At 45.1% G+C, this 26,725-nt stretch overlaps 1 protein-coding gene across 3 annotated transcripts; it reads left to right on the forward strand.

Moving 5' to 3' along the window:
* The first annotated feature begins 271 nt into the window (after nucleotides 1–271).
* On the forward strand, nucleotides 272–26,725 carry CDCP1 (CUB domain containing protein 1). Of its 3 annotated transcripts, XM_074575229.1 has the most exons (11): nucleotides 272–520; nucleotides 3,432–3,433; nucleotides 7,450–7,512; nucleotides 14,622–14,825; nucleotides 16,190–16,546; nucleotides 17,879–18,247; nucleotides 21,150–21,377; nucleotides 22,503–22,883; nucleotides 23,345–23,710; nucleotides 24,992–25,073; nucleotides 26,278–26,725. In XM_074575229.1, exons 1-11 carry the CDS (start codon nucleotides 435–437, stop codon nucleotides 26,723–26,725), a joined length of 2,586 nt encoding a protein of 861 aa, XP_074431330.1. In that variant the 5' UTR covers nucleotides 272–434. The 3 variants fall into 3 exon arrangements, 2 of the variants coding, with proteins under 2 accessions (XP_074431330.1, XP_074431329.1); XR_012585547.1 differs by lacking the exons at nucleotides 3,432–3,433; nucleotides 7,450–7,512 and adding an exon at nucleotides 25,771–26,173 and having other exon boundaries at nucleotides 26,278–26,350; XM_074575228.1 differs by lacking the exons at nucleotides 3,432–3,433; nucleotides 7,450–7,512.

Raw genomic sequence — 26,725 nt, forward strand, 5'->3', positions numbered from 1 at the left:
CTGGCATCCGTAACAGATCGGGGACTCAGCCAAGAGCGCGAGGGGAGCTTCCTGACCAAAAATTCCAAAACTCTTGGAATTCTTCCTAACTTTTGGTAGGAGTTAATAACGTCGGAAATGTGCAGGGGAAGCGCTGGAGTAAAGTGTAACAGCAGAAATAACACTGCAGGAGCTTCACCACCATCGGCATCTCTCCCATGGACCACCACCCGCACCGCCGGTGCCCCCCCCACCCCGGCCAAGCCGGCTCCACCCCGCCGCGCCGGAGCGGCGGCAGCGCCGGCGGCCGCCCCGAGCCCATCCCGTCCCCTCCCCGCCGCCCGGGAGGAAGAGGAGGGCCTTCACCTGCCCCGTCCCGCCCCGCCAGGTGCCAGGTGGAGCAGGAAGCTCCGGTGTCGCCGGAGGGGACCCGCGCCCGCCTCGGCGCCGGGCCCATGCGGGGAGATGGCAGCGGGCCGTGCGCTGGCCGCGCTGCTGGCCGCCCTCCTGGCCGCCTCGGCGCAGCTCCTTCAGCGGGAAGGTAAGGGACGGGGGCGGCTTCCCCTTGCTCGCCCGGTGGGGTTGCCCGGGGGGTGGCGGAACCCGCCCGGTGCGCGGCTGAGCCCCGCCTGGCTTGTGGTGGCCGCACCGCGGGCGGGGGAGCGGCGGCTGCGTTTTATCCCCGTGGTGCGCTGCTGCCCGATTTTAATAGCTGTTTTGGGGGGGGGGAACAGGGTGGAATCGCGTCCGCAATGCTCACGCGGTGCTTTATGGCGGTGCCAGCCCCGCCGGGAGGAGCGTGTGCGGGTCGTCTTTCTGCGGTGCCGGCAGGCGGGGATGAGCCCCGGGGGTGCGGGGAGCCGGGGCTCCCCTCGGGGCTGCGGGAAGCCGGAGACGGGCTCTCTTCTTCCCGGAGAGAAAGTTCACGGCGGCTCGGCCCGGCACCGCGTCCCGGGGACGCGGGAGGCGTCCCGCAAAAGGCGCCCGACCTGCTGTGCCGGGGTGCTCGGGCATCCCTTATAAATAGCGTTGAAATAGGGGCAGTCAGTCCCGGCACGTCTCGCTTGAATATTCCTTTTTCCTTTCTCCGTAAAATAAATACTAGCAGAGAAGTTATTTGATTTTTGCGTGCTCGCTCGGTAGAGTATTGATTATGCAAGTAACTTCACAAAGTCCTTTTCCCTGGACGTGAGAGGCAGCTGCATTATCTGTAAGGAGCAGGAGTTGGCAGGATGACGCTCTTGTGTCAGACCATGCAGTCACTAAGCTTTTAAGCAAAGAGAACGGTGTTATTTATACAGAGCGATGGATGAACTGTACCTGCAGGGAAAGAGAATGGCTTGAATGCCTATGCCGGTTCGGACGGTTTAATGGGAGGCAGCTTCTTACTATCAAATCTGTGTCTCTTGAAATTCCTGGATGCTTGATGCAATCCCATGTATATAACCCACGGATAATTTTCGAAAATCCTGTCTGTGACCCTACAAGAATTCCGGTTATGAACACAGAGACAGTGTGTGGGGTTTTCCTCGCTTTCCAAAGCTGCTTGATTGCAAAAAATGCCCATCCTCATATCTAAACAGTCTGGTTTATAGCTATTAGTCCTGTTAAAGACTCTTGAAGTATGAGTCCTTCTATACAAAATAACTGCTGAGTTATTTGCGGCACCTATGAGTAACCTAAAGACTCTTAGATGAAATTCGTGCCTGTTAAACATTTCTGTTACCTTCAACTGTGCTGGTTATGCTGAAGTGTGGCTCACGGCCATTGTTGTTATAAACAATATAGCCTAAACGTTGACTGTGAAATTGGAGAGCATTGAGGTTTAAGTTTCAAGTTACATAGTCTTTTATATAAAATATTTGCATTTAATGTATTGCCTCTGAGTCAAGTGAATGACAGCTATTTGTCTTTCTAAGCCTCTTCAAAGGAAAAAGAATACTGTGGTTAATTGTGTGTTGTTTTCTAAGAAAACAAACTTTTAAACCAGATGGGTCGGTACTAGAAGGAGAGGAGCTAGACTTTTTAACGAACTTGTATTGTCAAAGCAGCAAATGAAAAAAATGCTCAATTGCATCCTTTCTCATACATACCGCTAGACCTTCAGCTAGACCTTCACTGGGACACGTAGCAGCCTATTAATCACACATTCACACATTATTCTTCACCCTCTGGTCAAACTCTTATCAAAATCCTTTGTTCCTTTTATTCCCACCACCAAATTTTCTTGATGTCTCCACATTAAACTTCATTGGCTTGCTTTCGAGGCACAGTACAGCTCTTTCTAGAATCATAGCATTGTTTAGGTTGGAAGGGGCCTTAAAGATCATCTAGTTCCAACCCTCCCGCCGCCACGGGCAGGGACGCCTCCCACTAGACCAAACTTTTCTAATTTGAAGCCATTACCCCTCGTCCTATCACTCCATGCCCTTGTAAAAAGTCTCTTTTAAGCCAATGTCTTTGACTTTTGCTTATTGTCATCATCTGCTCCAGCTTCTTCCCCTCTCTCGTGTTTAAAACATCCAAATGAATTGCACGTTTGCGTTGGCATTTTAAAAAAAAAAAAAAAAGTTTATACCTGCTTTACGCAAGGTTGAGCCCTCGCAGTTAGTTTGGTTGGGTGTGTTAGTGAGCAGGATACCGGCTGTGTGGTGGCAGTGGGTGCAGGCTGTGTCCCTGCAGAGCCGCACAAGGCTGCTTTGCATGCGGTTGCAATCGCTCTGGTCCGGAAGGTGGCAAAACCAACTCAGATGCGAAGGTGCAGGAAATGGAAGGAAGATGGCAAGTCTGACGAAGAACGTGTAGTCTGTCCTTATTGTGCAAGCCTTCTCTACAAACAAGGTGTCCGTGGGGTCTGGGGCTTTGTTAACTTTGTCTACAGGAACTGGGGAAAACATTCTCACCAGCCAGTGACCTTGCCCTCAGGCAAACCGTGAAGTTGCTCCGTAAAGCAAAGTTAGTAACAGTGAAGTGGCACAAAACACCGCTGGTAGACCCAGCCAAGGGTCTGCTGCTGCTGTTGGTGGTCCCTCTTCCTGCCTCCTTTGGTCCCTTCCTTTCCAGCTGCATACTTCTGCCCGCTTGTCCTTCTCCTGCACAAGCATCACCGCTCCTGTGTGCCAGGTCCTCTGTCGTCCTGTCAAACTCTCTAACTTGGTGCCTTCTTCCTCTTTGTAGACTCAATCTCAGCTGCATTAGTGGCATGGGTTGGCAGGCTGAAGGTTGCGATGGTGTGAGCAGGAACGGGGAGGGGAACGGTGCCTTCCCAGATTTCTTGGCAGCTGTTGTGTGCCTGATGGGACCTTCATGCCAGTGGGAGTTGCTTTTGTTATTGTGCAACCAAAACTGTAGTTGGAACGTTTCCCCAAGCAAAGGTTTGTCCTGAAAATGCAAGATAGTTCAAGTTAAGATTCCCCCCCCACACCACTCCTATGGAGTTTGTAAATTTTAAGGGGTTCCCTTTGCCCTGCAGCTGATGTTGGTACTGGCTCTGCTGTTGCTACATTTTGTCTGCAAGTTGGAGCAACCTCCCTTTCAACGAGGCTGGGTTTAGGCTGGTTGTGCAGAACCACTCATGAGGTGGCCATGGGGCACACGTGCCTCTTCTTGGGGACTGGCGACGGTGTGGTGGGATGACTACAAATCTTGGTGCGCCTATTTTTAAAGCTGTCTTTTGTCATCCTTGGTGAAGTCCTTTCTTCTCTCACCTTCTCCCTCCACCCTTTCCCAGCAGGTTCAGTATTATAGTGTTGTCTTTGCTTTCCTGTAGGAACATGTAGATCAAGCATGGCTGGTCACGTTGTCTTCAGAGGAGCTTGTGGTGGTACTTCCGATGGAACTCTTTATGCATAACGTAAATTGTCAAATGAAATGTTGGTCAACTTGTAGGTGGAAAACTACAGAAAGAAGTATTTGGTGCAATAGTTGTGCATAGATGTGGGAACGTGAATGAAGTATTGCGTATGTGGCCTTTGAAAATGTGTTTTCCAACTGAAAATGTGTTTTCCAACTATAAACATGTTACTTTGGCACATTAATAGTGAAGTTAATCAGACTTTTATGACGTCTGTGAAACATAAACAAATATTTTGCCTTTAAAGTACCCTTCGGTGATAAAATCTGCATATGCATTTTGGGGTTTGTCTTTAAAATGTCATTGTTATAATGAGTGAATTTGGAGATAATGCCGCGCTGTTTCTTGCTCTACCCTCCAGTTAACTTTTTCTTGGCAACCGACTGATTTGAGTCACACATCAGTCTTAACACGTAAAGCTGCTGCTTTTAATAAAATAAAAAAAACCCAAGCTGTTAGCAGGGTCTTTCTGTTGTTCTGACAGAATATAAATAACCGGCCTGTTTGTGCTCCTCTGAAAGTCGGTGAAAGCTGCATTATTTCCGTTCTGAATCACCATTTGCTCACTTGATCAAGACCTCTCCTTTTAAGACCACAACTAATGTGTATTTGGTTGTACTTTTTTTTTTTTTTTTTAAGCTTGTCTCATACCATTATCAGTCTGGAGCACTTAGTTTTTACTCTCTAGAAAGAAATGTGTGTATAGTAAATTGTTTCTGGCATGTCTCAGTTCTGGTGCTACTACCTTAAATTTTCCACCAGCAAATACACTTAATTTTTTTTTCTCAATTCCAAATTTTTGGGTGTTTGGGATGTTTGTTTTTAACAGGCGAGCCTTGTCTGTGCATGGTTTTGATTTGTTTGTCTTTTTTAAATCTGAAAGGATGCAGAAATAATGTGATGGCCCAATTGGGAATGTGAAGCAGGGGGAACATGAAAATATTTGAGGATTAATACATTGAATTGAACTTGTTGTTCATAGCAGGACAAACGACCACCAATTTGAGTGCCCCCACCAGAGATCCTCACTTAGGTCAGGGTCTCTGGAGTCACGTGTGGATGAAGTTTCTCCAACAGCCATACTCTTGGTCATGGGGTTACTCGTACACAAACCTGAAAACACCAATAAATAGCATCCACGTGGCGAAGACGTGGCCCAGGAGAGAAGAAACAAGATGTGGTGGGCCAGCTCCTGAGGCTGGCTCCTTAGGTGGGTGGTGAGTCTTTTGTGCCTGGGGTTGTCATTTGATGAGCTGCGGTGGCTTGTCACCCAAAAAATAATTAAGGGGGGAGCAGGCTTAAAAGGATTATTTTTTGGCATTGGCTCAAGGCATGGGCTCAAAGGACTGGCCAGGGGAGAAACAGGAGGTGGAAGGGTTGGAGGCTGCTGGAGCTCATTCCGGAGTACCACCATGGGACTTCTGGCATGGAGGAAATTTTTCTTTAGCTAGAAGATTCCCCTCCTCTCATTTTGATTCTGACTTGTGTGCATTGTCTTCCTACTTCGTGACAGGATTTTCTAGAGAGAAATCGGAGCTTGCTTTATGAGGTAAGGGAAGAACCTTTCCCCCACCTGATATCAGGTATCCTTTGGGTCAGTTGTGTTCAGGCTTGTTAATTACTTAAATGACTTAATCTTATCTAGAAATAATATTGGATAAAAAAGAAGGTAGGAGGAAAGCTACTGGAAAAAAAAGAAAAAAGTTTTGACTTCTTGAAACATGTACCAGCAGTATTTTCACAAATAAATATTGCTAGGGCTCAGATTATTGGTATAGCCCTTATCACGCAGTTTAATTGATATTTATACATGTATATATGTTAAATAAAGAGCTTTGGAATCCACACCTGCCAAACCCTCAGTCTTAGGTAGAAGTTGAACAACTTTGCACTTAGTTCATTCCAGAAATAGTTCATATTAGAAATACAATGAGGAGCCATCCTTTGCTGGGAGCAAGTCAAGATGCTTTTGGCTTTACCCGTGTTGGCTGCTACAGCTATGGGTGACGTGTTTGCAAATGAGCGTAGATCATAGGTGAGTAACTCTTTTTCTTCTTCACCAATTTCTCTGTATTGATTAGACTTTCGTTAGCTTTTTGTAATTGTTGATGGCTAAACATGGCCTTCTTCATGTCCTGGCCAGTGATAGATGAATGCAACCCAAGAGCAGTGAACTTGTGGGGGGGTGTACCCCTTCGTGGTGCGGGGACGCTGGTGGTGCTGGGTTATTGCTGGGGCTGTGCGGTGGGAAGCTGGGTGTTGCTCACCGCTGTCATGAGCTGTTCAGCTGAATTGACCGGCGATTTTCTTTCTACTCCTGCAGCAGGGTCCTCCCGTTGTCTTCTGGGTGCTCCTTTGAGCTCTCCCTTTGTATGCTTTCTGGCCATGGTCTCCACGCACGAGCTCCTAGAAAGGCTCAGCTGCAGCAAAGCCTGTGTTAGACTGAAGGTGTGAGGGGGAAAAATGGGTCTTGGATGCCAGTTTTCATCTTAACTGGTCTCTCTTCGGATGATCCCATATCCTCTCCCCTTGCTTTTCTTAAGCTTCTGTTAAAATCTTTTACAATTATACATCTTTAATAATATTTATAATTAACCTTTGTCTGACTGGAGGAAAGACTAAAGATGTTACCTTAGCAGATCACTTCCAGCAGTTTCTGGGACATTAGCCGTCTCGCTGAGGCTGTTCAGATATCCCTCTCAAACCTCAGCTCTGGAGCGGACAACACACCCACTGCAGTATGGGTTGGTTTGTTGGAGCCAAACCATTAACCAATTCCTGTAGAGCACTTGGTGACTTCTGGTGGTCTCTTAGTAGGATTCAGCTGGAGCCTGGGCGCCATCCCTCAGCTTGAAAACTTCTCTAATCTCACAGAGGTGTGACCATGCAGATTCCTCTTGTTCAACGTCTGCTTGCACCACCAGGGCATGAGGGAAAGGATGTGGGTTGTGCTGCATCTAGTAAAATGTTGACTGCTGGCTGTTATGTCAGAGCAAAATCTTCTGTTTCTGTATTAGCTGGTGACAAAGGCGAGGATTTGCTGCCTGTAGCTGAACCTGATCAGTGTAGATAGTATTGATGGGATCTCCTGGAAGACCTGCAGGAAGAGCCAGCCGAAGAATTGTGCCATAAGGTCTGCCAGAAGTGCATTTCATGTATGTTATTAAGCTCTCATCTGCTTCTGGGTTCCTAGGCCAACAGTGCTGTGGGAAAACGGACTATCTGTTTTTACTTATCATAATGGGGGGGGAAGTCTCACCTGTGGCTGTTCCATTTGACACCTGCTAAAAACCATCCTCAGGGGTGACAAGGGACAGACTGCTTCGAGCTGTGCCTCTTGATTTCTTGGGTAACAAAGTGAGCATGGTTACTTGCTGCCAGACCAAATGGTTATTTTGAGAGGTACAATCACACCAGCATTTTGGAGTTGGCCCTGGCTCTTCCGGCACTGTGGGTGGAGCTGAGAAATTAGCATATGGAGACAGCAAACTGCGAAGGGTGAAAAGGGATGATCTGAAGTTCCTCAGAAGTGAGAGACAAAGAGCTGCTGACAGGATGTTTGGCATGGGAGGGACCACAGATTGTGAAACGCGCTCTTCCACCTTCGCTAACCACAGCCAAGACGGAAGAGCTGCTCAGACATGCTCCAAGATGCTGTCCGCGCGCTGGCTTACATCAAGGTAGGGATAAACTGTGAAAGCAGACACCCCTTTGATCAAGGGAGGCTCCTGCAGTGACTTGCGTGGTGTCTTAGTGTTCCTCGTGCCAGTGTGACATTTTCTGGACAAGTTGCGCAGACCCATGTATCTTGGGTTTTGTACGTTGTACGCGAGTTGGCAGTCAGCTTGCAGACAGCACTCACTGACCTCTGCGTCTCGCTTCTACAGAAGCAACAAAACTTCATATCTGTAAAATAATAATTAAGGAAAGGCAGCCCAGAGTCAACATTCTCCCTTCCTTAATTACAGCTAAGCTTGACAAGTCCCAAAGTGTCTTTTTTTTTTTTGCCACTTCTGAAGTCTTTTACGCAAGTTATATGAGTGTCTTAATTATCCTTCTAAAAAGGTTCAAGAGAAAGGGGTAGAAGTACTGAAATTTGTTATTTTGTTAAAAAGGCATTTTTAAACTGAGGGTACTTTATTCCTGTGAGGCATTACAAATTCACTTAATGAATTAACAACTTCTGAATTAACAACCCCTGCTGGCCTTGGGTACTGACAGACCTGCTCTGGTGAACTGTGCTGGCTTGTAACATCACCATGGCAGAAGCGTCCGCCTTTCTTCCCCGATGAGGAGATCATCCCGATGTGTGACCTCTCGCCTGCTTCGCATCCTCATCCTGGCTATCAGTTTAAACAGTCAGTGAAGATTAGGGGGCTGTGCTGTGGTGGCTGAGGAATGGATATTCTCCCCCAGGCGCCCTCTCCTGAGATGTGGATGGTTACACTCACGTAATAGTCGTAGGCAGCATCTATCTGTAAGTGTTTACAAGCTTTGCAGATTTTAAGCTTTAATTTTCTGGGTGATTCCCTGAAAGAAATCCTTTCACAAAATATGGACCTCATATCCCAAGAAAGCGTGGTATTGGAAGTCAGTTCCAAACATAAGGAGATTGTTGAGCGATGTAGAGAGTAGTTACTTTACATTTTACATGTAAACAGAAAACCTGTTTGCTTATGATAAAGTCCAACAGGATTTCAGCAGCTTGCAGCAAGTAGGGTTGGCTGTAATTTGTGATTGTGCTTGTGATTTCCATTTGCTGCTCACAGCACCGTTTAGTAGGTGAGAAGAGTATAAATGCTGTATGGTTCCCTGACTAACTTTGCTAAGGGCTTGATTGTGAAGGCAATTACCTGGATGGGCATTGGAGGTGGAACTGGAGGAGTGGATGATGCGTGGGCAATCGGGTGCTGTAGTTAAACTGGAGAGTTGGACTCAAACTGACAAAGAAAGATTCAATAAAGCAGGTCCAAAACATTTGAGTTGGCAAAGCAGGGAGATATTTACTCTTTTAAATATTCTTTGATCTGTTGGCAAAATTGAGACAAATTGTGTTGGAGGTAATGGGGAAATGGATGATGAGGCATCTCTTAGCTGAGCCATTGGGGCATTCAGTCGGAATGCGGAAGCTGGAGTGAACAATCCCCATCATGCAGGAGGTCCCTTCACTAGGCGAAAGGTGTTCTGGATGGATTGTTCTGAATGCGTTTTACCAATGCTGCTCTGTCCTGCACCAGGGTTGTCCATTAGATTGGTGATGGGAGTTCTTATGGCTTGAAACTGAAATCATTCAGCTTATGGCCGGGTCACTCCATTATTGAGTCATACCCCTTGCTTCTCACCATCTTGCCATGACCTTTGCAGTAGATTATGTGTAGTGGAACAGCCTCAGCAGGCCATGGGCACACCTGTGGGGCAGCTGCTCTGCAAGGGCTTAGAAGAGGTGGTGAGCTTTCCAGGAGAGCTTACCGAGCCGTACAGGCAAACAGCACTGCGCTATCCCTGTCTCCAGGTGGTGGCACGAAGCGCTGCGATGGATGAGCCTGTTCTCCGGAGGGGTGTGTTCGTTGTGTGGGTTGACATCCCCCTCGGGCAGAACAGGGATTTGGATCCTGGTACTTCATATCCGGAGCGAGCGTTGCCGCTACTCGTCTTCTGCAGCAGCCCGTCTCCTCCAGCTGCCGCCAGCTCATGAATGGTGTCTGAGTCAGCCCCATCCAACTGTTTTTTATTAAAAATGGCTGAAGTGGAACAAGCCCACGACTTAACCAGAATGAGCAAACCAACAGTTATTTTGGGATATGCTAATATCTGGGATCTTTTTGTTGGTGGCTCTTGTGGGCTTTGGTTTCTTGGTCTGTCTGGGTTTTGTTTGGCTGTTTTAATCCATCCAATGAAGTCATAGATCAAACAATCCATAGATCCTTATGGATGAATTGCTGCAATAAAATGCATCCCTCTAGCCAAAACTAGTTGGACTGTGTTCTCACTCCTGCTTTGTTTAGCAAGGCATTGTACATAGCCATAAAAATTGCTGTCCTGCCAAGTTCTTTCCATGTACATACATACATACGCTCTCTGTAAGTGGCTCTTGCTCTACTACCCTCCAGCTGCCTTCTGCATTGCACCCCCTCTTGTACAGGAAAAATGTCCTTTTGGCATTTATATACACATATTAAAAAATACTCGGGGTTTAGTGTCAGGTGCAACTACAGTAGATAAATTTAAACTAAACTCTGTAGAGTAATGCGACTTGTTTTACACCATGCGCTTTGTTTCTAACTCAAGCTGGAGAGCTCTGAGTAATAAAATTGATGAAAGGTTTGGAAAAATCTTACTGGTGAGAAAAAGCTAGCAGAGGTGCATTCGTGCAGAGAGGAGCATTACTTAGCAAAGAAAGGATGAGACAACTGTCATGAAGGCATAGCCTTAAATGAGGATGAGCAGCAGCAAAATCCAGTTATGGCAGGGAAGATTAAGATTAAGATCAGGGTGGTTGAAGAAATAGCCAAGGGAGGCTGCAAAACTAATCGCTTAGAGGAAATAAAATAAAAATAGGGTGAGATCAGATGTCTACGTCAGCCATCAGGACTGGAGGCTTCACCTCCGACATCTTCCAGCCCAGCGATTTCATTGTTGTGTAGACGGAGAGCGGATCCAGCTTGGCGATGCTTCCTCTTGTTGGTTTGGATATCCTGTGTGTCATCCCTGTGCAGCATTAATGAGGCATGGAAATTCCTTCTTTATAAGAAATGTGTACGGTTACTGGTAATCCTAATAAAAAGGCATGCAGTGGGAATCATAGACAATGACAGATCAGTATGAGTCATGAAGAGACTCACTCTTACTTGTAAAAGCTCTGCAAAATGAAGGTGATTTTAAGTGGTCTCTCTATTGTGCTCTCTGTGTGTGGCTATAGTTTGGGGGGGTTAGCCTTTATTAATTTATATTTAGTGACTTTGGGATCACTGGATATACTTTCTGCATGAGTCTCTTCTTCCATTTTTCCTAAGAAAATGAGATTTGATAGTCTAATGTAGCTTAGCACATCCCGAACGGCTGGCTGTTGTTGACATTCCAGCATGGCGCTCTTATTTCTTGGCCAAAGTGATTATCTGTGGAGCTTCATCTTAGCAAGCTGTTTGTTTATGCGATAATCTAGCTTGGTGTCTGTCCTCGTGTGGGCTTCTAGCAGACAGCTTTGCTGAGCCTAACTGGGCATGGTTCTGCGTCCTTGTTGCCTATTGGGATGCCGATATATTGCAGCACTTCTGTCATTTTTGGGCAGGTCCAGTTTTGGAAAGCTGAGGCACGTCCGTGCTGGAAAGTGTTACTGAGCTGGCAAGGATTTGATCTTCTTGGGGGGAGATCAAATAAATAACTACACGGTCATGAAGTCTGGAAAAAGGGTATAGTGGGCAAAAAACCCAGGGAGCAGAAGCCAGGTCTTTCAAGAGCTGGGGAAGATGTTACCTTATTTTTGACCCTTGTAGGAAGGCTTTGCTTATTTCCCAACGCCATTCAAAACGTTGAAAATTTCTCTTCCTTGGTTTCAGCTCAGGGTGTGTATTTGTTTTGTTTTGAAGCTAGTCATGTGCTTAAGGTTACCCTTAAACTTAATCCTCGTGACTAAAAATGGTCTTAGAGCCGTGCCCAAGCATTTGGCACAGAAGCGCTGGCTGTCAGTGACCCTGGTGTGTTTCTCCATCCTGCCAGGTTGGCCGAGTGGTTGGGCTGTCCCAGAGATGGGAAAAGGAACAGTGATAACTGACCAGAAAGGGAGAAACAGACTTCTCAGTCGTACTAATAAACCGTAGACAAGTTTGACAATCACTTTACGCAAGCAAGAAGTCTCTTTTGTCTGTAGTTATTAATTATTGGTATTATGCTGTTAACACTTCATATCTGGATGATGTAAACATCAGAAAAAAAGATGACCAAGGATATTTTGTGCACTAAGCATGATAAATAAAAAACCCCAAAGAACCTAGAAAGCCTACAGGGATCTGGAAAACAAAACTCTGGGCTAGGCTGGAAGTAGTTGTTTCACTTTCTCTTCTGAAAACACCTTCCTCCTGAAGCACGAGGGGGAGCAGCTCTGGTTGCTGCGTTTGCTTTACTCTTTTCAATTCCCCACCCCGTGGACGTTGTCCCTGCAATTGTCATGTGTGTGCTTGGAAGGTCATTGCATGGTTGTCTTTTTCCCCGCGGCTCGGTCTCTCTTTTTCCCCGCGGCTCGGTCTCTCTTTTTACCCTCTTTTTTTTCCCTTCCCCTCTTTTTTTTCCCTTCCTCTCTTTCTCTTTTCCCCCTCTGGAAACCCCAGACTGAAAGCCTCTGCAAGAGCATTTCTAAGGCAGAAAACACGATGTCAAGTAGTGTCAGCCACTGGAAGAGGTGAACAAAGTCAGTGTAGATGCTCAGGGTGGAGGGCTGTCCCATCACTTAAAAGCTGTAGGAAAGTTACTAAGTGACCAGGTTCTTACTAATGGTATGGAGGATCGGCAAACTCATCGTTACAAATATGTGCAGAAATTTGGCAAGCCTTATGGTTTTTGAGCTTTTCATTTAAAGCCTTTGATCCTGGAGGCAAATAGGTAAGGCAGTTTCACGGGCTTGTTAAGTCTTTTGACTCCAAGATTGTACAGAAAAGCCGGAAAGGCCGGAAGAAGGCTCAAGACCAACAAAACTGAAATAAAAGCATGATGGGATATCTCTGAGCACTCTCTTCTGCCCTGCTCCCCCTAGCAGTGAGACTTTTGATGTCTGGTGTTTGCAAACCTGGAACTGCAACGTTCCTGGTGGCAGGGAGGGACCATAGTCCATGCCGACTGCTCGATCCCTGGGGGTTTCACAAAACATTGCAATGAAAAGTCAGGCCCTGCAAAACCATGAGATTGCTGTAGAAATCAGGGAGATTTTTAAAAGGGGTGTTTAAAAATAGGATGGGTGGGCTTTGTGGGAGCTTGAATCGCTGATACTGGTACACTTCTCCCTGCAGCCGTGACGGCTGAAGTTTTGAGTTGGGTGGAGGGTGATTGGTTTTGAGTTGGGTGGTTTCAGGTTGGTTGAGGGTCTCTGGTGTGCTCATCTGCCACGAGAAGGCTCTGCTGACCAAGGGTTCCCGTGGCTTAGTCAGCCCCACTCCCCGCAATCTTCACCAGGTGAGTCCCCAGGTCTCTGGGCTTTGGCCAGTGTCCTTGCCACCACCATGACGATTGCAGCTGGCATGGACCAGGCTGGACGTTTAGGCGCTCAAGGGATGGTGAGTGGTCGGGCAGAGCCTGGGGCACCCTGCAGATGTGCATTTCTGAGACAGCTGTTCTCCTGTGCCTTCCTGGCGTGCTGCCTGCCAGTGGCTGCAGAGGCTCTCCTGGGGTGCTGCGCTGCTGGGTTTGCTCGGGTAAATCACTCTTTATTGGGGTTAATGCGCAAGAGGATTCCCAAGCTGGCATATGGGCAGAGCTTGGTTGTGCAGCCCTGCATGATGTCCCGCTCAAGGAACAGACAATTAGAACAGAACTTAGGGTACCCTTATTTCTAGATATCTTACTTTTTTAAAAACATAAATATTTTTTTTTTCTATAAACACTAAAAGCACAAGTGCTGTAGATACTGTGATTGTATCTTCCATACACTGAAATAAGGAAGGGAGAGTAGTGAAAACAAATGTCAGTAAACTTATGAACTGACTTGTCCTCAGATCCCACCTGGGAATGGGGTATGGCTGACTTCCATGCAAACTTTGCTTGCTTCAGTAAGGGCTGGGCGCAGTATTTGCTGAGAACCACACTGATGCCAATAACTTTTCTAGTCATCTTGAATGTCCAGTCGGTGCTCCTTGGTGTTTCATGTTGCGTGTATGGTTTTAGAAGACAGTCAGGTTTGGTCCATTTGATAAACCACTACCCATTCAATACAAGAAGATTTCAACAACCAGTTTACTCCGTGGCTCCTGTATTTCCTGTGAGAGCTGCTCCTGCATGCCGTATTGCTTGAGGATGGGTTGAAATATGTGAAGACAGCTGAGGCTTTTATGTATTCCCCAAAAGCCATAAGTCTATGATGGTCATGTCGGGGATAGGGAGGAGGCATCCAAGAACACGCAGTCTGTCCCAGGCCACAGGTGCCTTCTGTGCTGCTGAGGAGCATTGCATGGATGTCCTGTGCCTTCAGGGAATGAGTTGCAAAAGGTGGGGAGGGTGGGAGAGGGCCATAACCACAAGTATAAACGTCTTGTCGGTATGTGCTTTTGGTATCGCCAGAGTACCTAGTCTGGTCTGCAGTAACTGCTGGGGCATACCCAGAGGTTCGCCGGTTACCATCAGGTGCAATGGAAGCTGGGAGTTGCTTTGTTGTTTGACTGCTGAATAAACTTCCTCAATCGAGTCATGACTTCATGGGTGCCTTCAGAAACGAAGACGGCTCTATGTCGGGCATAACAGGGCAAAAAGCAAAGCCTGGACAACAGAAATTTGGAAGGAATAGCTGAGCTACTTTTAAAACGTGAAATAAATAACTCTCGTGAAGGTTACCTGGAGCAGAACTGGTCCTGCACAAATTGCATGTGTACCTCTCTCTGGGCGCATGCAGCAAGCGTATTTTTGTATCGTCTGTGCTGGGTTGGAAGAGCTGAGGCATTTTCTGTAGGTCCAACAATATGTTTTGAGAACATGGATGCAAGTATTCCTTCTGACAATGTGGCATCTATGGGGATGTGTGGAGAGGCTGGTGATACTCATACATGCTAGTGACAAAACACTACATTTTTTTTTTTTTTTTCTTTCTTAGCTTCCTTTACGATCGCTCTTCGTACGGTGGACAATGTCACGGTTGTGATTAAACTGCGACCTGGTGTTTTGGTGGGCTGTCAAATTCGTGTTAAAAATTTCTTCAGGTCTGAACTCAAGATAAAGCCTGGGGATAACGTGACTTTTACCTTCACTTGTAGTACTCCAGAGAAGTATTTCATCATGGAAATTCAGAAAAATATTGGTAAGATACAGGTTTTTAATTTTTCCTCCAATGGTAATTTTCCTCCAGTAAAACTACGTGCCTTTTTTTTTTTTCTTCTTACTGTATTAAGGTATCCTCTGTAATCTTGGGTAAGAAGAAATCTTTGAACACCGATAAATAACTTTGAATTACTGAAACTACTCAAGTTAAAGAAGTCTGTATTATGGCTGGCAGAATGAGCGTTAACTTGGCTGTTTCAGACACAGTTGAATGATAGTTTGTTGCATCAATTCCTTGCCGCATTCCCTTCTCCCATGGTTTATAAACCCATCAAATAATTTATTTTTTTTTTCTGTCAAAGCCTGTGGGCACTGATAATGATACATTACCCATGTTACTCATTGAGCAGCTTGATTTTGAATGTGAAACATTGAAGACGTGCGCATGTTTCCTTATTTTTAATGAACATTATTGGAATCAAGAAACTGAAAATTTGGAAGTGTTGGAATTAAACCTTCATTTGTTTTGAATGTTATCCCTGGTGTATGCATGCTAGTGTACTCTAATGGCATGAACACGTGCTACTTCTCAATGAGATCCCAAACTTAGTTGAGTATTCAGTCTTTGGTAGCATCATTGTTGTTTTTGGGGTGGTGTTGAAGGATAGTTCTCTTCATGTTTTGGAGTTCTATTCATATGGTTCATGCAAATAGTCACGTTCACAATATTTCATGATATATTTGTAAGATGCAGTTGTGCTATTTCTTCTTTTAAGTTGAAGCCTAGACATGCATTAAAGTATGCTTATTTTTAGTGTCCAGCTTGAAATACCAATATTCTGGATTTTTTGAAGAAAAGTTTTCTAGGTTCTCCCCAGAATCGTGCAGTGGCAGTTGTTGTTATTCATCACGTCCCCAAAATTTGGGGGCCAGGTTTTTCATCAGGGCACCAAGGAAAAGAAGGTACAGTTTATGGCAAGCAGTGGAAAATTTCATATATGAATGATGTGCCAGGAATTCTCTGAGCGAGATGGGATAAAAATCAGTTCTCTAAATCCATGATTTCCATCTGTCCTGATGCTGCATTTCTCCCTTTTGCCCATTCAGCTTTCTACCCTACTCACTAAATACCTTCTAAACTCTTCAGCAAACAAGGCAGGAGGAATACTACAATTAATCCCTTCTGTTAGTCAGCTTGACTAAAGCAGGTTTATCCTGTCTGCTCTATGGGCTAGCAACCCTGTTTAGAGAGAGCATGTGACCGTGTTATAGGAGTGTCTTTTAATGCACGTAGAAGAGAAGTGCAACCTAAAAAATGTGAAAATAGCAATCAAAGTATCAAATTCCTCATTTACTTGAATGCTTTCCAGAGTGTTATCATGGCTGTTCTCTCTCTGCATTTAGACTGTGTGTCAGGTCCGTGTCCCTTCGGAGATGTTCATCTTTACCCACTGGGGCTACCTCGCCTTAACAGGACTTTCGTCTGGGATGTGAAGGCAAGTACAAAGGCTGGACTTGAACTGAAATTTTCTACCCCGTGGCTAAGACAGATTGAACCAGGAGAGACATGCCCAGATTTTGTTAGCTACAATATCAACAGCTGCATCGATAAGGCCACGGTCAACATTGGCACCTTCTGCAGGAACGGCTCAGTGTCTCGTGTCAAGCTGCTGGGAGGAGTCATCATGTCTCTGCACCTCCCATGGAACTCGCCGCTCACCACCTCGGGCTTCAACATAGCTAACAGGGCTTCCATAAAACGTAAGTACGGAGTAGTGTTTCCTCACCTGTAGCTGCCTCATGCAGATAGCAGCAGAATTCTTTAAACCTTTCTTCTCAGGTAACCTTCTAGTTTTGGTGCTGCTACCCCTAATTCCCTCCCACTTCATCTTTTCTCAAAGCTGCTCTTGTGTGGTTTTTAGTTTGGTAGCTGTTGCTCTTCTAGCGTCAGAATATCTTAGTTTGATTGGTTAACCTATTAATTACAAAAATTGTTGTTAAACTGCCTTTGGTGCACATTACTCATTTTCAATTGCTTTAGATTTCCTAGAACTTAAACATACCTGCTCTATTTTTCTTTATTTTTTCAGCTAGGTGAGACTAGATAGCATAATTAGAATGAGCCAAGAGAGTTATTTACTGGTTGCAGTGTGTGGTTGCGTTTGTTTATTTTTAAATAAAGCTTCCTTGACTTGCTGGAGTCTCAAGCCAATGCCTCCCTTCAGGAGAGGAAGGTGGGAAAACGGGAAGCAGTGCCTGGAAGGCATGTGAGGCTGCTTAAATACAGCTATCTGTTTCAACCTGCACAGTAACATAAGCCGTTGGGCAATAATCTTCTTAAAATACCTGGAATGTTATATAGCAATCGGCGGGTTACTTTGTGATCTCACGACAAACCCTTCTTGGGAGATGTTCTCGCTCTTTACTTGAATTCTGCAGTTGTTGCCATCAATTATAGAAGGGACCTGGTCCAGGTTTGAGGTTCTAGAACACAAGTTTTTGTAACTCCTGGCACTCCTCGCAGTAGCAAATCATCGCTGGATTCCTAGAGTGGCACCATAATCTCTTGTGTACCCAACTTCATGCTGCCAAGAGTCATCCAAGCATGAAGTGTCTTACACAGTCTCCGTGGGTTGCATTTGTCTCTGCTGGCATGCTTTTGTTAGCTCTGGGATTTTTTTGGACAGAGAGCTCTGTGCTGGTATAAAAGCTGGCATCTTTTTTTTTTCCTGAAACCCAATGGAGCAGAAGCCGTTGTCAGGTTGCATGTTTGCTCTTGTAAAGCCAGGACCAGAAATAGGAACTAGGATATTTCCTTTCAAAAAATAAAGGCCCCTCTGTCCATGTGTGTGAAAGGTAAACCCACTAAACTGAAAATACAGCATTAATATATCCCTTGCCTCTTCTGTGATTGACGACAAAAACTTCAACTCAAATATATGTTTTAGTCTGAGGGTTTTGTAATAACCTAACCTGTAGCTGAGGTGCGTCACTGTCGAAATAAAAATACTCTGCTGCTGGGGTGCTACATATGCCAGTGTGTTGTCTTTAATTGCAACTTGTTATGTGTGGGTTTTTTCCTCCTTTTTTTAGGGTTATGCATTATTGAATCCATTTTGAAGGGGGAGTCTTCAGTCACCTTGATGTCCCCAAACTACCCACTGGGCTTTCCAGAAGACGAGCTCATGACGTGGCAGTTTGTGATTCCTTCCAGCATGAGAGCAAGCGTGTTTTTCCACAACTACAGCCTCTCCAACTGCGAAAGGAAAGAGGAGAGGGTGGAGTACTACATCCCCGGCTCCCTCAGCAACCCGGAGGTGTTCAAACTGAGCGACAGCCAGCCTGCCAATATCCCTGGCAGTTTCAACCTGTCCCTGCAGGGCTGCGACCAGGATGCTCAGAACCCGGGCATCCTCCGCTTGCTCTTCCAAGTCGTCGTTCAGCACCCGCAGGTCGATGAGAGTAAGTACCCGCCTGCCCCTTCCATTGCTTTTACTTACAGATGCCTGGTCTGAGCACCACAAGGAAGAGAAATGCTGGGTTGGGGTTTTTTTTCGTTGTTTTTCTTGAACTTTGGACCCTCCTTGAGTTTAAGGAGGTGGGTTGCCAAGCAACGCTGCAGCCTGTTTTACCACCACGGGTACCACCGGCCGTCATTACAGCAAGGTGGACGGTGATGCTAAAACTTGCAATTTGTGATGAAGTATAAAGGTCCATCATAGATGTTTACACTGTAGCTTGTAAACAGGGATTCCTTTCCTTTTTCCAGCACCTGTATCATGTAATTGAAAAACACCTTTAACACCTGCAGTATCAGGGCTTGCATGTTGTATAAACAAAGCTAGCTTTTCCTTGCGACTGTGTTCCCTCTGGGGCCTGATCCAGCTATTGGGCAAGGACCATAACTGCTTGATCGGAATTTTCCGGGCTGCCTGTTCTCCAGTACAGAAATCGAGTTCAAGCTTTTTTGGACAGTTTTGAATCTTACAGCTGAAAATAACATTTCAAAGGTATCTCTTAAAATGTGAGCACAGGTTTCTGCTCTGTACGTAAGCAGTCGCCAGGTGAAACCTCCTGTCGCGGATGGTCAGGATTCATAGCATTGAATGGGTGAAATTGGAGATGTAAAACTATCTTCATACTACTAATGGCATCAGTATGCATTTCTTTCCTTCCCTGCTTCCTTCCTCTGAGTTTTATTTTGCTTCTTAGGGAAGCCTGAACATCTTCCAGTGTGAAGAAGTCACACTAGACATGGAAGATGTCAATAAGATACTCCAATGATAATATGTCCTACGCATTTGGATGTTCTTTAGGTTTCTTGCTGCTTGTTGCTACGCTAAGAATATTTGTTTGTTTGTGGTTTTGCGCCAAGTTCGGACAGGCTTAACACAATGATGTATAATACCACAGCATCTATCTGAAAACAGAAATAAAAAGCCTGGCTAGGTAATGAGCTATGAAATAAGCGATTTATCCTCTGGCTTCTTAGCTCTGACCTTGGTTCATGGTGGAGGTTAATAGACAAGGTGCCGTCACTGCAGAGGAGCAGGTGGAGGGAAATCCACGCTCCGGACTACCTCTGCAGCAGGAGCTAATCAGAGGCTTTCTAAGTCATTTTGGAGGGAATGAAGTTTGAGTGGCCTGTACCTTGAAGTCAAGTATGCAGAAAGGATCTGTAGCATCTTGCCACTGTAATCCTCAGTTCTTTGTCTAGTCTGGCTCCATTCGTGAGCAGCAAATCCTCCTGAAATTGTTGGTAACAAAATCGTGTTTGCTTGCATTTATTGTGTGTTGTTGCACCTTGGAAGCCAGACAGAGTGAAAACATTGTATTCAGTTAATCAGCTTTATTTCCCTTCTACTTTGGAAAGCAAAGAGGAATTTTAATATATTTATGGCCAGTAGACAAGATGATAATCACCTAAAAAATAAAAAACAAGTTGTCATTGAATGAAATGCAAGCAATAAACCACTTGGATTTAAGAGACAACAGTGGTTTTTCTAGGGATTTTATAGGATTTTATGAGTGATTTTGTGGTTATATAAGTTCCATCACAGATTCAAATTAGCCCTCAGGACAGTATTGAAACTCTTGTTTACAAAAAAAGAAAACAAAAAAATGACATCTGCAGTGTGCAAGTTAAACACGACTCTTATAAAAAAATGTATTGGTATCTGCATAATCTCAAAGCTTCCCAAACATTTGGGTATTCCACGACTGTCTGCAGTGCTTGTCATTAAATAAGAGGAAAATATGTCTCTTCCCAATCAAAATAACTTCTTGATCTAAGCCTCTCTGTGTTTAGCTGCTGCAGTAAAAAAAAAAAAAAAAAAACCAAAAAAAACCCAAAAAAAAACCCCAAACAAACTCAAAAAACCAAAACCCCCAACTCTGAAGAATGAATAACCCTGTGATAGCAATCCCAGGTTCTGTGCTTGGTTGTGGCGATGACACAGAGGTTTCTGCCTGACCTTGTACAGCTTTTGTGGCTGTAAATTCCAGAAAATATTTCTGGAAGAACGCTTTTGAGCAATCAAATGCTGCAAGGGCAGTGCGGTAGTTCAGTCATGCCGTTGAGGGAAACGAAGCAGTCTAGCAAGGCGTGATCCTCAGCCTTCCCACCAGCGTGGTGACAGACTTTGATCATTTGTGGCATCTCTGTACGTTTTTAATTGCCGAACAGAAAAGACTGTTAGGAAGCATCTTTGAAGGCTCCAGTGACCTTCGTAATGACTGCCAGCACTTCTGCTGAAGTACAGTACTTGGCAAATTTTTCTTTTTTGAACCTTATCGGTACTTGCATTTAAATTAGCTTAATCTTTAAATGACTCCAGACGACCAGATGTGCTTAATTACTGACTTTCAACAAATTTCTTCAGCTTGGCTCGAAAACCCTAAACCAACAAAAAGTTAGCAGGGGCGGAACTCTAGATGGAAATAAGAAATTTGAGAATGGAGAACCTTTTTTGATCAACCGGTGTGTGATTGGTAGAGCTGACTTTAAAAGAAATAAGAGAAAAAACTCTTAGGGAAAATAAATCTAACATAGTTGGCTGAGCTCCTTACATTATAGCCTAAACTGTTCAAAAGCGTCGAGCATACATGTTATGCTGTTACAATTGAAAAGTGGTAGGGAAATGGGGTTTGTGTGTGGAAAAGCACAAATCTCTAAATTAGAAGCGTGATATGATACTGCCTGAGTTCGTATTACACTGATGGAAAGAAGTAAATAATGTTTTCTTAGCTAATATAGAAACAGCTGCATCAGCTGCTCGCCTAATGGAGTGAGAAGAGATGGAGGAACTTCTGCTTCACACCACGCGTCTTGCTGGTAATTGGTCTGGGTTGTTTACCTTTGCAGATGTCACCCATTTGGTTGACCTGAGCAAGGAATTGAATATGACTGTAACGATACACTTTGAAGGGTGGCCCAGCCGCATCCCAGTCATGTCTGAACCGATATGCCTGATCTGTAAGGATCCTCGCACCTGCGACCGCGTCTTGACTTTAGTGTCTGGCACCATCTACAAGATCTCCTTTCTCTGCAAGGACTTGTCCCGTCTGAGGATCACAGCTGAAAAAGGCATAAGTATGACAAAAGTGGCTTAACGTTGTTTCATAGGGAATGCTTTTGCATGCTTTTCCCCAGGGATCAAACCTTCTCTCTCCCTTGGGCTTTAAATAGAGTGAGTCTGGAAACCAGGCTTTGGGCCGGCTGGGAGATGGGTACGATGAATCTGGAGACAACCTTGTTGTTCACTATGTCATTCTGCCTTTAAAAATAGAAACTGCATAGCTATTCCTAGAAGGGAAAGGACAGAAGGCACCTGAGAATCTTCTCAGTAAAAACTGCAAAATATGGAAACAGAGCAGGAGGGCCATAAACCCGCCCATGAAAATGCGGGACCAAGGGGGCCACCAGGAGTGCATCTTGGGCCTCTTGCATGTCCACTTGTAGGATTTTCCCAAACACTTTCAACTACCAGTAGAGAAAGAGTTTTAAAGAATATATCTGGACCGTGGCTAGTCTGCAACAGTGTCCCAGTCAGCAAGTGGCAGGACAAAAGTAATATCTTGAGTGAGGGATTTTGAATACGTTTGTATCTCTTGGTTTCTTTGGTGTCCTGCACCCTTTTAAGGAAAGCTCTTTAAATAAAAATGATGCATGTTTGGGTAAAGGTTACCAAGACAGGATATTTTCTGAGGTAGTTGCTTATAGAATCACAGAATGGTTCGGGTTGGAAGGGACCTTAAAAATCACCTAGTTCCAACCCCCCTGCCATGGGCAGGGACACCTCCCACTAGACCAGGCTGCTCAAAGCCCCATCCAGCCTGGCCTTGAACACCTCCAGGGATGGGGCATCCACAACTTCCCTGGGCAACCTGTTCCAGTGCATCACTGTCCTTACAGTAAAGAACTTCTTCCTGATATCCAATCTAAATCTACCCTCTTTCAGTTTGAAACCCTTACCCCATGTCCTATCGTTATACTCCCTGATAAACAGCCCCTCCCCGTCCTTCCTGTAGGCCCCCTTCAGCTACTGGAAGGCTGCTATAAGATCTCCTTGGAGCCTTATCTGGGTCTGTAACACAAAACTGACAGTACTCTGTGTGTGTGCGCGCATGCGCTCCGGTACGCAGGAATATTTGCTTTTCTTAGATATTTCCTTTGCAAGAAAAATACAACCCTTGGGACTTGCTTTTGTGATTGCAGGCTGTGTCGATCTTCGGTGGTGTCAGAGGAAGATCTTTTACCTTTTGGTGCCCAAGGCTATTACCCAATTGCCAATTCAACTGCATAAGTTTATTTGGAAGCTCTTGGCTCCCGATCTGATCAACATAGAAATTACGTCTCCGTCCTTGAAGCTTCAGCAACATGTCCCAGAGCAGAGGTGCAACACAAGCTACAGTTACAGCATTGTTGGTGCCACCCCAGAGACGGAGTTGAATGTTGGTGTATTCTGTCCTGGTGGATCCGTTGAAAAGATTCAGATGAGGAATAACGTCACCATATCCTTAAAAACATTTGGTAAAAGATTCCTCAATGAGTCTAAGCATCAGGATCTGCAAATGTCTTTTGTGCCACATATTAAAGGTAAGGTAGTGGTTTGTATTACTCTGTTGTATGGTGTTGGATTTCTCAATATGCTTGTTGGAGCATGTAGGAATAAATAGAAATAAGAGTTCAATTCTTTAGAGTCTAGTCCTGGAGCCATTGCTAGGATCAGTCTTTATCTGAATCAATGAGGTAGTTTATTCCTGGAAGAAGGAAGGAACTTTGTATTCTATACAGCAGATAGTTGTTTGTGGGAAATTCTGCAGATATATCTGTGCTAATTGGGATAATTACTGATGTGGAAGGGATGATACATGACTTGTATTGCTGGTACTGAGATGCAGTTGACTGTACAAATTTGCTGGTCACAGGTATAAGTGATGCTTTTTTGTTACAGAAAAGAAAGACCAGATAATTTCATGTGCTGAAAGAGAAAGCTTTAAAAAAAAGAAACCGTCAAAACTAAGTTTTCATTCCTTTATTCCTTTACTTTACTACAGATGAGTGCTCTTTCACTGTGAGTCCAGATCCAAAAGCTAAAGTTTACTTGCAGACTCCCAACTGGCCGTATGGTCTACCTCCATATGTATCCATATCCTGGTACGTTGTCGTGCCCAAGAAGCAAGTTGCCCGCCTAGGGTTCTCCAAGGACCGCATGGGCATCGCTTGTGAGACGGGACGTGCCTATGTCAACATAAAGGAAGAGACAGCGGGGGCAGAGGAAACCGTGCGCCGTGAGGATGAGCCTCTGCCCGAGTCCCGAAATATGTATCATGACTTCTGGGTAAATGTCTCCAACTGTAAACCCGTGGATAAGACACAGCTGACCTTGCAGTTCCGGGTGACCCTTGCTGACAAGCAGATAGGTGAGTCCTGTGAGGTTGTGGTGGTTTGCTTTCTGCTTGTTTCCTTGCTTTCCCTTGGGGGGACAGTAATGGATGCTGGTCCACCTTGGGTATGGGCTTTGAGGTCCCTGCCTTTGGAAATACCTGTCCCTCAAAAACATCTGAGAGTTACAGCTGGGTACCTCTAGAGGCTGTGAAGGAAAGAGGGTTTTGGGTTGGTTTGTGTTTTGGGGTTTTTTTTATGAGACAGGGTGTCACAGGGCTCTGGGGTAGTAAGACTGGGTTTTATTTTATTTATTTGATTTAGCTTTTTTAATTAGAGATCACAGCTAAAAGGTATAAGATCAAGTGATGTTTTTTCCCTCCCAAGGTCACAGACCTGGTGAACAACTTGGGATTTCATTTTATGCAAACATATTCATCCAAGTAGCCTTTACTTCATGTTCACAGTTCAATTAGTCTCAGTGTTCACACGAGCAAGAAATCATCTCTGGGGCTGCTCTGACCATTTAGTGGAGAGTGCGTGTTGACTACTAACAGCAAAATCGGCATTCTCGGTGTCTTTCATTTCCCTGAAAAATAAATCATTAAAAAAAAAAAAAAAGCATTTTTAGGGTAGGCTTTGCTCATGTAAATTTGCTTTACATTTGCACTTCTCCCTCTTCATCTGTGGAAGACTACTGTCTGTAGAAATATTGGCTGCGCAGGCTGGAACTGAAATGTATCAAATTAATTTCTAACTTTTTCCTTTTTTTTTTTTTCTTTTTGTAATGTGTGTTTCTTTTAAAACACGCAGCATTTTTCTTTGCTCACATGGACTTTCCTGATCAATTTTATGACTCTTAGGAAACCCCAGGTCAACACAATTAGCGTATTTCGGAGGAAAGCATTGTGTTGAGGGGAGGCTGGTGAAATGTCACTGTTTCCTTTGCTGAATCCCTCTCTGTCTCTCTGTGCACTTTCTTCTCTTCCTTGCCTATTCTGCCAGAGGCATGCGAGACATTGCAGGTGAGTTTAGCAGCCCATGAGCTGTATTGAATTCTTGGAGGTGGGGTGGTGGGTTGGCTGGGGTTTTTGGCTGTGCTCCACTGACAGCAGCAGGAATTCGTCGTTGCTTGGCATCCAACCTCTTGGAAATGGCTTGTGGTACCCTGTGGTGGGCATAGCTTGGAAATGCCTGCTCCGCAGGCAGCTGGTACGCTTAGAAACTCTTGAGGAGGTTCAAACCCAGCTGGCTTTTCAGAAGAAAGCTGAATGTTTTCATTCTCTCACTCGGTGTCCTTGTACCTTGTCTGTTTGCAGACCTAGGAGTAATACTTGCTGTGCTGGCTGGGGCTGGAGTTCTCGCGGCTATTGGACTCACTGTGTGCTGTGTTAAGAAGAAGTAAGTTCATCATTTGGCATGCGTAACTTAGCAGTTCAAGAAGGTGTTTCAGGAGAGCTGCTGGGGCCTCTGTTTCACATGTTGGTATAGATCCCTTGAACAAGGGTCTGAAGCGTGAAGTAGGCAATGCATTGGCGGTTGAAGTAGTGGGCCTCCCAGAATGCTGATTTACTCTAAATTGATTGACTCTGAGTAGAGCACTGTTTCTTGAGTCGCATTACTTCCACCCCCAGTGCATTGCCGACCTTGGCCTTGCTTAGCACAGGCCTCTGGCTGAACTGGAAGTGAGGTATTAGTTGAGCTTCAGCAATTCCTGTGAAATGGAACCACAGTGAATGTGGCTGCTGTGCCTGTGGCTCTAGACAAGGCTTTGTTCGGACAAGCTGTAAACTCACTCAGATGTATTAAGAGCTATCTCTCATCTACATGACCTCCAGCAACTTCTTCTGGAGTTTGCACATCAAGTGGGAACATTTTTCTATGAGATGAGCCCTTGGGGAGCGAACTAGGTTGTGCAAAGCAAACATGCGTAGCCTTAGTCATGCAAGCAGAGTCTGAAGTCATCAATAATTTGGGGTTTCTGACACATGCATGCTCAGTGCTGGTGGGGTGGTTGGGTCCTGAAGCTGTAGAGCTGGAATGAATTTGTGCAATATGATGACTAGAGCTGTTATGAGCACACTTCTCTGCCACACAGGAAAGACTTCACAAATACAGGCTTAAAAATCTTCAGTTCAGCCTTTGCTCTTTCTACCTTGGGGAAGTCACTCCAGAAAGTGAAATCAAGAAAAGTTCATTCAACTTTTATAGAGGATCCACTATCCTACTGGTCTTCAGCAATGATGGGTCTTGTTTTGTGAGGATCTGATGGCCGCTACGTCTTATTAGTATCTGTGGATGTTGGGAGACTCAGTACACTGCACGGCTGGGACCCCCACACTTGGGAGGCCATTGGAGTTAATCGTGCAAACTTCAGGGTCAGCAGAACAGCAGTAGACAACCAAATAGTGTGAAGTTATTTCCTGCTCTGCCAAAAAAAAGCACGTCTAGACTCAAGAGTTATCTTTTTCCTAAGGTTGGAAGTAAAGCTTTCAATCCAGGTAGGGTGCCTGACCCTGGGTAGCTGGGATGGGTAAACAGAAGCTGCCGTTATTGAGTTCAAACGCACCAGCCTGACCTTTTAACAATTTCAACTCCATAACAGGAAGAAGAAAAGCCAGAATCCCATGGTGGGAGTGTACAATGCTAACGTGAATACCCAGGTGCCTGGAAAACAAGGATTATTCACAAAAGGGAGGAAAAACAATGAGTCTCATGTCTATGCAGTTATCGATGATGCTATGGTCTATGGGCACTTGCTGAAGGAATCCAATGGCTCAGTCTCTCCAGAAGTTGATGTGTACAGGCCGTTTGATGGACCCATTGGTAGCTTACCGCCTTCTCCACCTCCGTTGTCCTTCAGAAAAGACATTAAACGCTCTTCTAACACTGAGGAACCTCCACCTCTGACAGACACAGACCATGACACTTACACGTTTGCTCATCAGAAATCAGGGCAGTCAGAGGACATTGGAGATACAAGTGAAAAGAATAATGGAGATACAAGCACGTCCTTGCTGGAAAATAAGGAACAGGACGGTTTAGTGGAGTAA

The sequence above is a fragment of the Larus michahellis genome, chromosome 2 (assembly GCF_964199755.1).
Source record: "Larus michahellis chromosome 2, bLarMic1.1, whole genome shotgun sequence".
NCBI classification, from domain to species: domain Eukaryota; kingdom Metazoa; phylum Chordata; class Aves; order Charadriiformes; family Laridae; genus Larus; species Larus michahellis.

Coding starts and splice junctions, on each gene's coding strand:
- CDCP1 (XM_074575229.1), top strand. CDS start 435: ATGCGGGGAGATGGCAGCGGGCCGTGCGCTGGCCGCGCTGCTGGCCGC. Junction 14,826..16,189: donor GGAAATTCAGAAAAATATTG/GTAAGATACAGG, acceptor CTCTGCATTTAG/ACTGTGTGTCAGGTCCGTGT. Junction 22,884..23,344: donor TTTTGTGCCACATATTAAAG/GTAAGGTAGTGG, acceptor ACTTTACTACAG/ATGAGTGCTCTTTCACTGTG.